Source organism: Dermacentor variabilis, chromosome 7 (genome assembly GCF_050947875.1).
Source record: "Dermacentor variabilis isolate Ectoservices chromosome 7, ASM5094787v1, whole genome shotgun sequence".
Classification (NCBI taxonomy): Eukaryota; Metazoa; Arthropoda; class Arachnida; order Ixodida; family Ixodidae; genus Dermacentor; species Dermacentor variabilis.
In genome coordinates this window covers 8,967,732-8,980,631 of record NC_134574.1, presented here as the reverse complement: position 1 = coordinate 8,980,631, position 12,900 = coordinate 8,967,732, and the positions used below count along the sequence as shown (strand labels likewise).

Sequence of the window (12,900 nt, the reverse complement as noted above, 5' to 3'; positions counted from 1 at the left end):
CAGCAACGAACATTAATAGACTATACAAACTACAGAAAAAAGCGATTAGGCACATTGCTAATGTTGACTATTATCACGGGTGAATTATTTGAGCAATTTACCACTATCCCAATTAACCAGCTTTACGAGTATTACCTAGCAATAAGATAAAAAATCCCTGTTCAATAGCAATCGCGCTTTTTTGTACATTTTTCAACTAGAACCATACATCATCGCATTCCCTACTTTCCACCAACAACACTGGATCATTCCATTGTGCAGAGCACACTTTGGCCGACAAATGCTTCACTTCACTGTTCCTGTTTTATTAAACAAATTAATTCAAGAAAGGATAAAAATTGAAGAATGTGGCGCACGTGTTTTAGGGAAGCACTTTTATCCTGAAATCAATGCAATATTACTTATCCCTAGACAGTTCTAGTTTAGCATCGCTACTATACCACAATGGTGTAACGCCATGAAACGGTGGGTCGCCGCTGCGCATGTGCAGAACGCTCAACGACCCATGGCGTACGCACAGTTTCTCAGATTTAGCGCCAGCGTCTGTATGTGGTTTGCAGAGTTTGCATGAAACATGGCGGCGGTCCTGGCTGCCCGCTTCGAAGTGAACTTGGCGTTGCTTTTGTAAAATGCACTTTGTTCGTAGCAAATGGCTGTGTGAACGGCTTTCGCTTAGTCTCAGGCTGCTTCAACAAAAGAGTATTATGGATAACCTTGTGGCGTTTTCGAGATCACTTCTCGTTTCGAACGAGTCGAAGCTTAACGAAACATTCGAAATGTGAGCGCCACCTATCACTACAGTCAGGAGATAGCAGCAACGACGGCATATGGCCTCTGAGATCCGAAGATCTGGCAGGCCAACTAAAACTAAAAAATGTGCGCTACTTAGCGTATGCTATACTATAGCATACGCTATAAGTTGCGTACGCTAAACTAAAACTGTCTACTAACTAAACTTGCAGTGTAATTGTAATTTGTCTTATGTACTGTACTGTGTTTTTTAACCGTAAAGGAATCTATGTATCTATATCTTGAGTTCATGATGAATCATGTGTATGGCGACTTGTAAAATATTAACCCTTTCTTGATGAATGAATTTTGTTAGTCTGTCCTCAATGCATTCCATGTATCAGGGAGGCTCGGGTTCCCCTCAAATGACTAATGTCACTTTTATCCCGAGCCTGCCCACATCCTTGAGATTAAAAATAAACCGATTAGGTTTGACTTGAGGTTTCTTTTGACTTGCCTTTACCTTTTCACCTAAATTTTTATTAGAGCCAATATCTTACTGCATCATTGTTGGCGTGAACGTGCACAGCTTCTAATTCATTATTTCGCTTTACTTCTTCAGGCCCTGTCAATAGGATGACAAGTGCTTCAGAAGCGTCAGCGGCAGCTGGCTCATCCGTATTTTCTCACTTCAACATTGTTTTAAATTTCCACGGTAAACACCATGCACATACACAACATATTTAAATAGATACACGGGACAAAGTTTATTATAGTTTTGCAAGATGAGGAGGTAGCCAATTAACAATTATTTCTAAAGGTATGGAGAGCCTTTGCCTAGACAATGAATATGTTTCTGTACGTTCACCTCGCTTCAAAATGCTTTGCATGCTTTTTTGACCCTGAAAAAAGCCTGCAGACTTTAATTACCCCTTCGGCAGAGTATCTATTCAATGGCGTATGAAGTGCATGTGAAAGATGTGTTTCAGTATTGCTTCTCTTTGTAGAAGGCAATTCTAACGACTCATGAAAAAAATAGGAGAAACTCTTCTAATAAGTTACAACATTTATGAAGGATGGAAACATCACTTGCATGCAGAGGTCAGAAATATTTACAGGGTGTCCCAATTACCTATCATGCACCAACATTTAAAAAAAAAGTGCAATTGCATTACTCCACAAAAACCTAGTGCATATTGTTTTCAGTAAAGTGCAGTACACACCAGTAATTTATTCGTTACTGAGATTTATTTTATAAAAGTGTCGATGAGGCTTTTGTAGGCCCAGACAAGGGACATCTAACTGCGATATTTTTAGCAACATACTAATCGTTTATAAATTTGTTCCAACTTATGAATAAACCCCACGAACTATGAAAAATACCACACGGCTGCCCCCCCACGTGCATTATAATGCAGAGCCCTTGAACAGGCTCCCTCTAAATTAGCCAAAACAAATAGGAAATAAAAACACCGTGATCGAGCTAGTGCCTTATTTGCCACCCCTTGGCCGAAGTAACAAGTCGCATTTGGCGTTAGTTGGAAACAAACTGTGATAGCTGTTGTCTTAGTGTAGATAAAGTGCACGGATTTTTTTTTTTTTTTTAGCACAATGCCTATCACCACAAAAGTGAATTCATAACGTGAGTGCAAAGATTTAAAGGTGTGCTTTGTTTCATCCCAGTCACCATGTCTTTCTCTAACGAGCAGAAGGAAAACATTATCGTTGCCTTGGGAACTGCAAATGGCAACAAGAGGAAGGCCGTAAATATATATCAGTTATGGAAGTGTGGCGGTATACCAAACGCATTGACCATGAGAAATTATGAAAACCTGAGACAAACCAGCAGCTTCCAGAAACAGATGTGGAGGACTATCTTTGAGTCCTAGGCTACGCACGAATGTTCTGGCATTTATGGCCTCAAACGGAGCCGGGTCATGAAGGACTTGGTTAAAGACAGGAAAGATGGCCCTTGAAGAAGAAATAAACTGAATTAACAGCCGATTAATAACATTAATTTTGAGATTTACAGTTAAGATTAATAGCACAACATATTTGTTGGCAATATAACACCAGGACAAGCAAACCAATTCTGAACTATGCATAGGCACACTCAAAACTAGTGAAAAGAGACATTGCTATGACGTGTTTTAGTTCCACACTTAGAAAGTTCGGCCACCACATAACCAATCTGAGCTTTTTGCAACAACTTAATCATTTAGAGAATGACCAGTTTTCCAAAATCTATTGTTGTATCAATATGTGAAGGGCTAGTGAAGAAAATAAAGAAAGGGCAAGCATCCCAGCCAAAGATCAAAACAGTAAAGAAGTTTGCAGTCATCCCTTATGTACATCAGATGAGGCACGGGTTAAAAAATATAGCCATGAAATATGTTGTTCAAGTCGTCTTTTCAGCTAAAAACTCATTAAACAAGATTTGCAATCGAGCCTCTAAACCTAAACAGGCGTCCAAGGCCACGTGCCGCATCAAACATATGGGGCAGCTCATGGCATGCTCGGTGGGAGTGGTCTACATTATTCCACTTTCATGCAGCAAAGAGTACTCCGGGCCGCAGCCTTAACATCTGCCTTAAGGAGCACCAAGGTGTTATCAGGAATGCAACAGGCTAAAATCTGGCCGCACGTTGTAGAAATTGCCCATGTAAATCATTTTTTGAAAAAAAATTGAAATATTGTATAAAAATGGAAACCAAATCAACCACAACATTGTGGAAGCCTACTTCCTGCATGTCAACTCAAGCGTCAGCCAGACTTCACAGGATGCCAGAAGCACCACGGTAACTGCCGATCACCAGGAGTGGTCGCTTCTCACCACCGGTCATGTTCACGCCGAAGGTGATTGATATTTGATTTTTTTCGTGCTTACCACCGACACGTTTTATATTTAAAGGGACACTAAAGGGAAGCAATAAATAAGTTTAGGCTAATGAAGCATTGTTTGAGAACCCTACAGGCAGTCATTTAAAAAAAATTTTTGATTATTAGATGAGAAAATGAAGGTCCAAGTATTAGTATTTGAATTTTGCGCCGAAGCCCAGCGGCGGTATGTCAGCGTGACGTCAGAGATGCCGAAGTATGTTTTCGCATTTGGGCCGCGTTGGCTGAATAAATGTTCCCGAAACTTGCCATGTTTAATATTTGGTTCCTTTAGAACACAATGTAGTCAATCTGTACCGCTATATGTAATTAGTAGGCCCTAGAAGATGCCATCAAAATCCAAGACGTCACAGCCCCCAGGTGCGGGAACTTAAGTAGGCGTCGCCACCCGTATTTCATTCTTGCACTTTTTCTGGCTTACCAAACGTCTTATCGTTGTAAGAGTGGTGTTTTTGGTGTTGTAGAATGGTAATTTTCTGATGCAGAAGAAATCATTTTTCACTTTAGTGTCCCTTTAAATGCCAGTGTCCTGTTAGGAAGCAGGCAGCAGGAAAGTGCCGATTAATCAAAATTAAATATGTTGGGATAGGTTGCCAAGGCAAACAGCCCTTCTGCCACTCGTCAGCGCCATCTCTGCTGCAGCAGCTTCGCCACATACAGCTATTCCGACCATGTCGTGGCAGGCTTTGAATCGCAACTGTTGCTGCAGGCAGAAGAGCCACTGCAGTTAAGCTGATCTACGAAAAGTTTGCACTTTCTCGGCCAGAAGAGGACCACTGATTGGCAAGTTCCTCCGCACCTTTTTCAACCAAAGCAGTAGCGCTTTTTCCACTTCAGGAAAAGTCGAGTCACTGATATGGAAACTCTTCAAGTTGTTCAACTTTTCGCGAGTGTTCCGCACATCGTACACAGTCGTCAAGGGCAAGTTGTTTTCACGGGCAACCACAGATTTCTTTGTCCTATTCCCAATGCTGCGAATTATTTCGTTTTTCTTTCACACTGAGAACGCGATACTTCGGCACAATCCAACCTTCAACAGCACCCCACGCACACGACCCAAGAAAAAGAAACAGTAAACATGGCACGTCGCAGCAAAGATTGTTGAACACTTGCAACACCCCGACCGCAAACACACTGGCAAAATGAAGATAAAGAAAACATGCTTCTGCGCGGTTACTACTTGGATTGGATTCGACGGCTACAATGAATTCGCACCCCTACCGGCAGCTTCTGCGTGTTACCGGAAGCCGATCTCGCAGGCCACAATTTTGTTTGCTGCAACTGGCAGCACACGTAGGAGCAGGAAATACGTCACGGTGGCCATGTTTTAATGTCACAATCGCTGGCAACTGTCGTTCGGGCATCACAAATTTTGACGATTTTGTGCACGTGTGTGTAAAACAAGGAAGAAAATTGTACGCATAACCGTATGGTGGGCAATGAGCGACTACGGTTTAAGTGGTCAACCAATATATGGGGTTCTAGAGGGCTGGGTGGGGGAATCATCGCGATTACGTTTAAGCCACATTCACACATTAAGCGGGTATGTATTCAAGGTGTCTACCATGTTGACATTTCCAAATTCCCACTGAGTTTTCCAGGTTTTCCCTGAGTGCCGTTGCAAAATTCCCTGAGTAATGCAGAACTGTTTTATGTCAAGACGCGCTAAAACCATATCGCCCGATGCTGTCCATCTCTGCTAAGCATACGAAAAATTGAAAAAAAATAAATAAAACCGACTTAGTCCAATTTGAATATTAAGGAGTAGTGTTTATGTTATTTAAAAAGAAAATATAAGGGAGGGGTCAGTAAAATGCACAGCAAACAAAATGTCCAGAAAAAAAAATTGCAAATGGAGTCTGACATTCTCAAATATGAATAAAAAGAAGATGCATACAGAGGCAAAAATGTTCAAATATGAGCTATTTCTGTCAAGTGATAGCAAGCTCAGTGGTATGAGGCCCGAATGTTGTCACAATTGAGATTCTCTCTCAACAGCTCTTTATTTAACCTTAACTGTCCTGACATACTCTCAGCCCGCGCACGATGCCTCAGTGTTGTGTTTCACTGCTTTAAAGAGTTTATTTTGGTTTGGATCTTGCATCTCGGCATCAGCCAACACTGTTTTTTTAGCTCAAGTTCCTTCAAAACGGCAACAGCACGCTTCCTTTCCCGTTCATTCTTCAATGCATAGGTCCTTTCTGTTCTTGTCCTCCTTCCGCCACTCCTTCGCACCACGGACCATTTGAAGCATCTCCTTGGTCAGCTGCACAGTCCATGTCCAAGTTTTCGAACTCCTTAGGGGCGGCGAAAACGTTTGAAAAATTGGCCAGTTGGAAAAAAATAAATGCATGTGATTTAGTGCCCTTAAGGTCTCAAACCGCCACAGGCACATTCGAAAATGCTCTGAAGGCCTGTCTGTACACGTATTAGGCATATCGGTGCTCGTACTGCGACAGGAAATACCGGGTGCACGCATGTATCATTAAGGTATACATACTGTGTCTCATGGCAATAGCCCCTTCCCATGCTTGTTATGATTCACTGCAATACTTTTGCGTATGTTTCACCAAGTAACATTTGTGTACGGAGGCGAAGCTGACTTTCGGGAAGCGGCATTATGCAACGCACTGTGCTTTCCAAGCTTCTAAGCCAGTCACGAGGACCACAAAGGCAGAGTCTGTGCCATTGCTGATAGCAGCGAATTCTTTCAATAAAAAACACGGCATCCAACAGCAAGAAGCTTCACAGCGAACGTCGAAGCAGCTAGGCCTAGCGTTGCCCCCGTTGTGGCTACGGCTGCCAGCGGATCTGCGTTCAAGCGCGCCGGTTCGAGGCTGCAAGGTAATCAAAATGGCAGCGGTGGTGGCTTTGAATAATGCCGTTTCAGACCTGCGGTCACGGCAAAACCTCCGGAAAATCGGACGGCGAAGAGTTCTTGCGTCAGAAATTTCACACGTTTTGACACATTGACTCCATGGGTTGTGTGGTGGTGCCGCGAAGCCGTCCAAATTATCGGGAATCCGGAAAGTCGGTCGTCGACTGTACACTGGCAACTCCTCCAGCCGATGACAGGATGTCAAAAACGATTCATTACGATTCCTGTGCGTTACTCGAGCCAGCATTACCTCGACTTTTGACCCTTTCAATAATGTTACAGCTAATTTTCCCTGATAGAAGCTCAAAATAACTGAGAATTTCTGGTTTTCCCGGTTGGTAGATACCCTGGTATTAATGAGGTTTGACTGTACTTCACTGTCCACGATGATGGTGCAGAGCATTTGCAAATAAATGCAAGTGCTGCACCCTAAAAACACACGATGATAGTGATAGGTGTGACGTAGTAGTTCTGCGGAAACCCGCAAGGTGGAGAGAAGTAATGAACAAAGGGAAAATCAGACATCCACCTGGATGTCCGATTTTCCCTTTGTTCAGTGATAGGTGTCATCGAAACAGTAGAGACTGCGAGCTGGCTACGGCAGAATGCAGTTCGAATTATTTGTGGTGTACCAGGTTGATGTTCGCACCAACAAGCTTTTCAATACATGGGGCTCTATGGAGCATGGCGGGACTGCGCCACTTAGTTCGACTTATTCGAAACTTCGAATTAATGAGCTGCAAATTAAAGAGCTTTTACTGCATTGGAAAAAGCGACTATGGCAGATCGCCATCCACAATGGCCTAACTTGTCACACATTGCCGTCACTTGAAAACACTGAATGCATAATGGAGACAGAAACAAGCAGACAAGGACAAGTAGTACATGCACAATGCATATGCACGCCTTTTTTTTTTTTTTTTCAAATGTAACACGCTATTTTTCAGTCCCGAATGGGAGCAGTTGGAGAAATGCGTCAAGTTCTCGTAGCGCTGGCAGCTGTGCATGAAGTGTGGGCTGCGTTCCAGTTCAGGCCAGCATCGCAGACGGTCGACGTAGAACTAAGGAGACAGCTTTGAGCCCAAGTGTTGGAACTCGTTGGGAACTTGTCGTGCCACAAGAAAAAGCTAAGAAAAGCCTTTAATACCACTGCATTTTTAATCTTTGCGCGCGTGGACCTGTGACAGCCTGGGACACGAAGATCAGATCACGAAAATAGTGAAAAAAAAGGTGATTTTTGGAAGCCATGTGTTTCTGCATTCTAAGCAGTTAATTAACTGCATGTAGGAAAGCGCAACTACATTATGTTGCGCACAAATGATTTTATTTTCAAGTTTCTGAGCTTCTGTCGGCCGCCATCTTGTTTGGGCAGCAAAATTAGCCTGCACATTTTTTTTATTTTGACAGTGTCTTCATGAAGCTGTCGTTTTTTATGGCTTTGGTAGAATTAGAATGACACTTCAGGCAGTTGTCTACTTAGCAGTGCATTTTGCCATTTTTGTTGAATATTGGAAAACAGACCACTCATACAGAGGGAAACCCCAGAGAAAGCGCAGACACACTGTCCCACCTTGGTCGCGTGCGAGAGCGCGTGCTGGCGCTCGGCCTCGAGGTCTCGCTCCCGCTCGGCCAGCAGACGGCGCAGGTGGGCCTCGGGGTCCGGGCCCCGCTTGCGCCACTCGCCCGCTGGCTGCCCCGCCCGGTTGAGCAGCTCCTCGACGAGCTGCTCGAGCTCCTCCTGCTCGGCCACGAAGCGGCTGCTGCCACGCACCAGGGACAGAAGCTCTCGGGCACACACCTCTCGTGCAGCCGTGCTATCTGCAGGCACGGTTCGACCGATGGACTTGCTAATTTACCGACATAGCAGAACTAGGTAACTACACAAAGCATAACCAGAAAAGAACACAGACATCAAGCACACCGAGTGTCCCATCTATGCAAGTTTTTTTTTTTTTTTTTTTTTTCAGGTCATAAGACGGCGCTTTTGAAGACAGCAAACTTTAACAGCAGTTGAAAGAGTGCGCTTGTGTGGTCTCTCCTCATCTGTGTCCCTTATGGGAACCACAACTAGGGACATGTAACATGTTTTGTGTGCTCGCTTATAGACAGCATAATACGCGTGTGACCACACTTCACATTCCTATTTCATGCTCCCATATTCAATACCATGACCACATTCAAGACCGTCTGCATGCCTTCCAGTGGCCAATCAGTTTGATATTTGCATGTGCTTTCAAGCTTTCTATAGACCGGAACTTTCAGCACCAGTAGGCGACCACGTTTTTGTCAAGACGATGGTAAGAGGACTGCTGAAGTAGCACGGGTGGCAGCAGGCCAAAGCGCGTTTGTGGTTAGTGGTTGCCAGCGATGGCTGCTTCCAAAAGCACTGCAGCTGTCTCGTCTCCGAATGCTGGTAAATATGTATTCTTTAATGCCATCACATTTCAAATCACAAAAAAATATACCACGTAATTGCGCAACGTCGTGCAGTTCGTCAGGCTTTTTTTCTGCAAAATCTGTGTAACTATATACATGTTCTTTTAGGGCTTGAGGCACTGTATGAAAGATACTAGACAACATCTAGTAAGCTATACTTTGCTTTTTGAAGGATCGGTATCAGATTTGTGCCACATGCTAGTGCCATACATTGTGCTGCATTTTTACCCTGCTTTGTCATCCCTAATGTTGCGCGATTTTAGCATACCATAATCAATATGAGTACAATAAAGTTATTTTCTGTGTTTCGCACACTACACGCATTCACAGGGAAAACTAACTGTTGCATTTTTTTGTGAAACTTTAATACGAAGCAAGTATGAGCAACATTTCACACTGACAACGTACGCACCCTGTAACAACCAATTAGTCGGAAAGTGCACTGTGCACAAGATGAAAGCATTACGTTAATAAAGCATTAGAAGTGCTTTATTTCCTCTCTTGCATTCAGTATGTAGAGAACACACAATAATTTGCACATTCATGTAATCACTGAAGTGGGCACCAACTCTGTTTGCAATGGCTGAGCACGTTTCTTGTGTGGCTGAGTGTGAGCATTGCACAATTATAAAGTTCAAGTGCCCGCACAATGTGTGAAAAGAACTTAAAGAAGATCAAGCAAGGCATCGACGTGCGTGCAGCCCGATTTCTGTGTCATATGCCGCTTTCTCTTTTTGCGGTCACAAATGCTCCAATGTGGCTCATTCATGTACATAGAAAGCACCAGACACGAAAACTGTCAAGTTCTGTATAGTCTTGTGTATTTGGCACAACGGCACAATTTCTCCCCAAGTTAGGAAGTCGACAATCACACCTAACGCCTTCTGCTTACATTTCTTTCACATGCAAAATGCAGTTCTGGGCAAGTGTTGAGCTTCGTGGACTTCCCGTTCGGAAAGTCAACAGAGCAGACAGAAAACCTAAAGGTCGTAAATGGCACTGTTGTGCTGCTATGGCAGGCTCACAGTGCGGGAAGGCAAGACGTACACTAGGCGCAGTTCACGAGAACACAATGAATACCCGCCCGAACAAGCTTGCTGGGCACAGAGTATTTCCTATTTAAAGTCAATATCCTATGATTTCATTTCTCGGGCACCGCAGGAGCCTTGTGTGCACAGCGAATGCACTACAAACAGACACAAAGTGCTTGTGTCTTAATGAACAATAATCGCATGGCTCTTGAATGAGCAACTTCCACATTTGCTAGTTGTTGGTGCAGCCGACGATGGCAGAGTGCCGCTTGGACGAATGACCTTTGTACATTTTGCTAAGAAGATGCAGCTGATTAACACAGATGAACACTGTTGCGGTTGACACTAGTGCTACGAGGCTACAAAAATTTGGTCTACGCAGGCTGGGGCAGTATTCTCGAGCGATCACTTAAGAAGACATTTTCTCTCTTGCAAGGCTCGGCACCAGGCACGACGAAGTGTATGGCGGATAGCGTTCTTGGCACTATGCAGACCACGACCTACTGGAACTCCAGACCTGCACAGATATCCGGCTTCTATGGGAGCAGCTTGCGCCCACTTTCGTTCAAACGACGGCCGTAGGTGGCACTTTTATAACCTGTTCGTCCGCTATGCGGTGGGCGGCTGTGCGGCGTTGTAATTAGTACGGCAGCTGTTGTGTTGTGACGGACTGCTTCTCTAGTTCATGATTTTTGCTAACACAGTGAGTGATGTCACAAGGCTTTGATCGGTCACTTGGCTCCAAAAGTTGACTGCCCGAACTTAAAAAATGTCGGAGCGTGTAGTCCGCTGCTCTCTAAAATAGCGTTAAATAGCCGCTCCTAGTGCCTTTTTCAAGCAGAATATTATAAATAACATTGTGTGTAGAGTTCGCAACGTACACAACAGTCTCATTGTACACGTTGTAAAATTCGCTTCTGCGCTCTTAAAAACTTGGAGCCACCGTAATGTTCGACGACAAAACGATTACTACTCATTTTAACTCTTAAAAGTTGTCCGTGAATGCGTCGCGAGTTCAAAAAGTGAATTGCGTACACAGCTTCACTGCGTACGTATCTTAAGCTGCCGCCGCGCCACACAGAAAAGCTAGCTTTACAGTTTGAAAAGAGTTCCGTGACACGATTTAATTAGGGCCTACAGTGCAGCACATTTTAAAGCACTGGGATCGCTTAATTTTTTGCAAGCTTTTTTCTGAGCTAGACATCCAACGATATTAAAAACAAGATATGCTCACCTTCCCTTGAAACAGAATCGATCAGCCTATTGCACATATCGTGCGGAGGACTTACTCGTGAATACTTTTACTATACTTTTACCAGATCATCTGCCTTTCACTACGGCACACAGCAGTAAATCCTAATGTCATCTACGACATAAGGCTGTCAGTAATAAACTAAAAAAAAGCTACATTATCCTATGAATCTTGTCAAAAATTTTTCCAGTCTCTTAAGGAGGCTAGGAAAGGGAAAATTATGCCGTTGATCTAGCATTGCAGCGGCCACCTATGCTCGTTTCCATTTCTTGCACCGCTGCTCCTCTTCTAGTTTCACTATTCAAACGCAAAGCATTCGCAAATATGTCTTCTTTTGTATATTTGTGAATTTATTCATTTACCGCCAATACAAGCGCTTTGTGCCTGCCGAAATGGCAAGACAAGCGCTGAACAGATCGCGAAAGCAGACGACAGCAAACAGGTTATAACTAGCGCCACTCTGCTCGTACGTTCTTTCCCTAGCGGCAAAAGGGGCGAACTAGACCAGGCGTGCTGGAGGAGGGAGATCTGTGCAGGTCTGGAGTTCAGTAGGTCGTGATGCAGACTATGCGAAGGCAACGAGATTGGCACAGATCCATAAACGCTGTCGGCCTTGTACAATAGTATCCCGGTGACAAGATCCTGCCCAATACAAATTTCAGAATGATACCAATTTTTCAAAAGTCTCGGCCCAAGTCCGCTAGCTTCCGTGCTAAATTTCAAATGTTTCCAAACTGTTTTTCGTGCCATGGCAAATGCTACAAAACAATCGAGCCACCGCACATTCTCCGGCGAATCTGGCAAGGAGGTCCCTGCTAAGACAATGCCTCCAAGATAACAAGACTGGTGCACTGCTATCCATGACATATGTTAGAGCAAGATCCCCGACGTCCATCCCCCTATCCATGGCGTCATGCTACCTTGCCCAACTTCCATACAATCTGATGAAAATGCTCCCAAGTAAGCCAAGGTGACCTTCATGTCACCGCGTTCACCAGGACAGGCTTGGCAATGGAAATGCTTGTCTATGTAGCATGTCACAAAGCAGAAAGCACAGGCTTGCTATCTAGGAGGCATTGACTAGGGCACCTCAATGTCCTCCTCGCATGCCAAGGCACCTAGTCCCAGCACACTAGTAGTGCCAGACATTGTCAGCCTCGCAGAGCGGCCACGCCAATGTGGCATCACATTCTTATTGCCAGAGCGACCATGAATATACCTCCCCTTACTTAAAAAAACACCAATTTTGCTTTGTGCAGTACCATGCAAATTTTTGGCCATTTTGAAACGCCTTGTTATTTTATCAGGAGCCTGCAATCGCACGAGACCCAGTCTTGCTGCATCAACAGGATCGGCAGTATTAGCTTTCATGGGTAGCTTTACCTCTGCAGTATTCCTCGCTTTCAATTATCTTCAGCACCCAATGACTATTTTAACCTAATCTGTCAACTAGGGTGGTTGCTTGAGCTAGTTGATAAACGTTATTTTTAATCTGTCAAATTGCACAATAGGAAGTAGTTTGCTGCTGCAAAAAAAGAAGAGTAAATGAATTCTCTTATTTTGCACAAATCACATTCTTATCACCATCAGGACTCTGCAACAAAAGAAATTCGAGCCAAACAGGCAGATCTCCAAATGTGCGCGAAGCAAGCGCACTGGTGATTCAAATTTGCCTC

At 44.0% G+C, this 12,900-nt stretch overlaps 1 protein-coding gene across 21 annotated transcripts in view; it reads right to left on the bottom strand.

The window, feature by feature from the left end:
* Positions 1-12,900, bottom strand: part of LOC142587302 (uncharacterized) — a 410,079-nt gene that overhangs the window by 271,437 nt on the left and 125,742 nt on the right. For all 21 annotated transcript variants that reach the window (XR_012829442.1, XM_075698179.1, XM_075698189.1 and 18 more), the window contains exon 6: positions 8,076-8,323. Coding sequence is in view for 20 of the 21 variants with exons in the window: in XM_075698179.1 (XP_075554294.1) it covers positions 8,076-8,323 (248 nt within the window). In the remaining variant the exon portion in view is untranslated. The remainder of the gene's footprint in view (positions 1-8,075; positions 8,324-12,900) is intronic.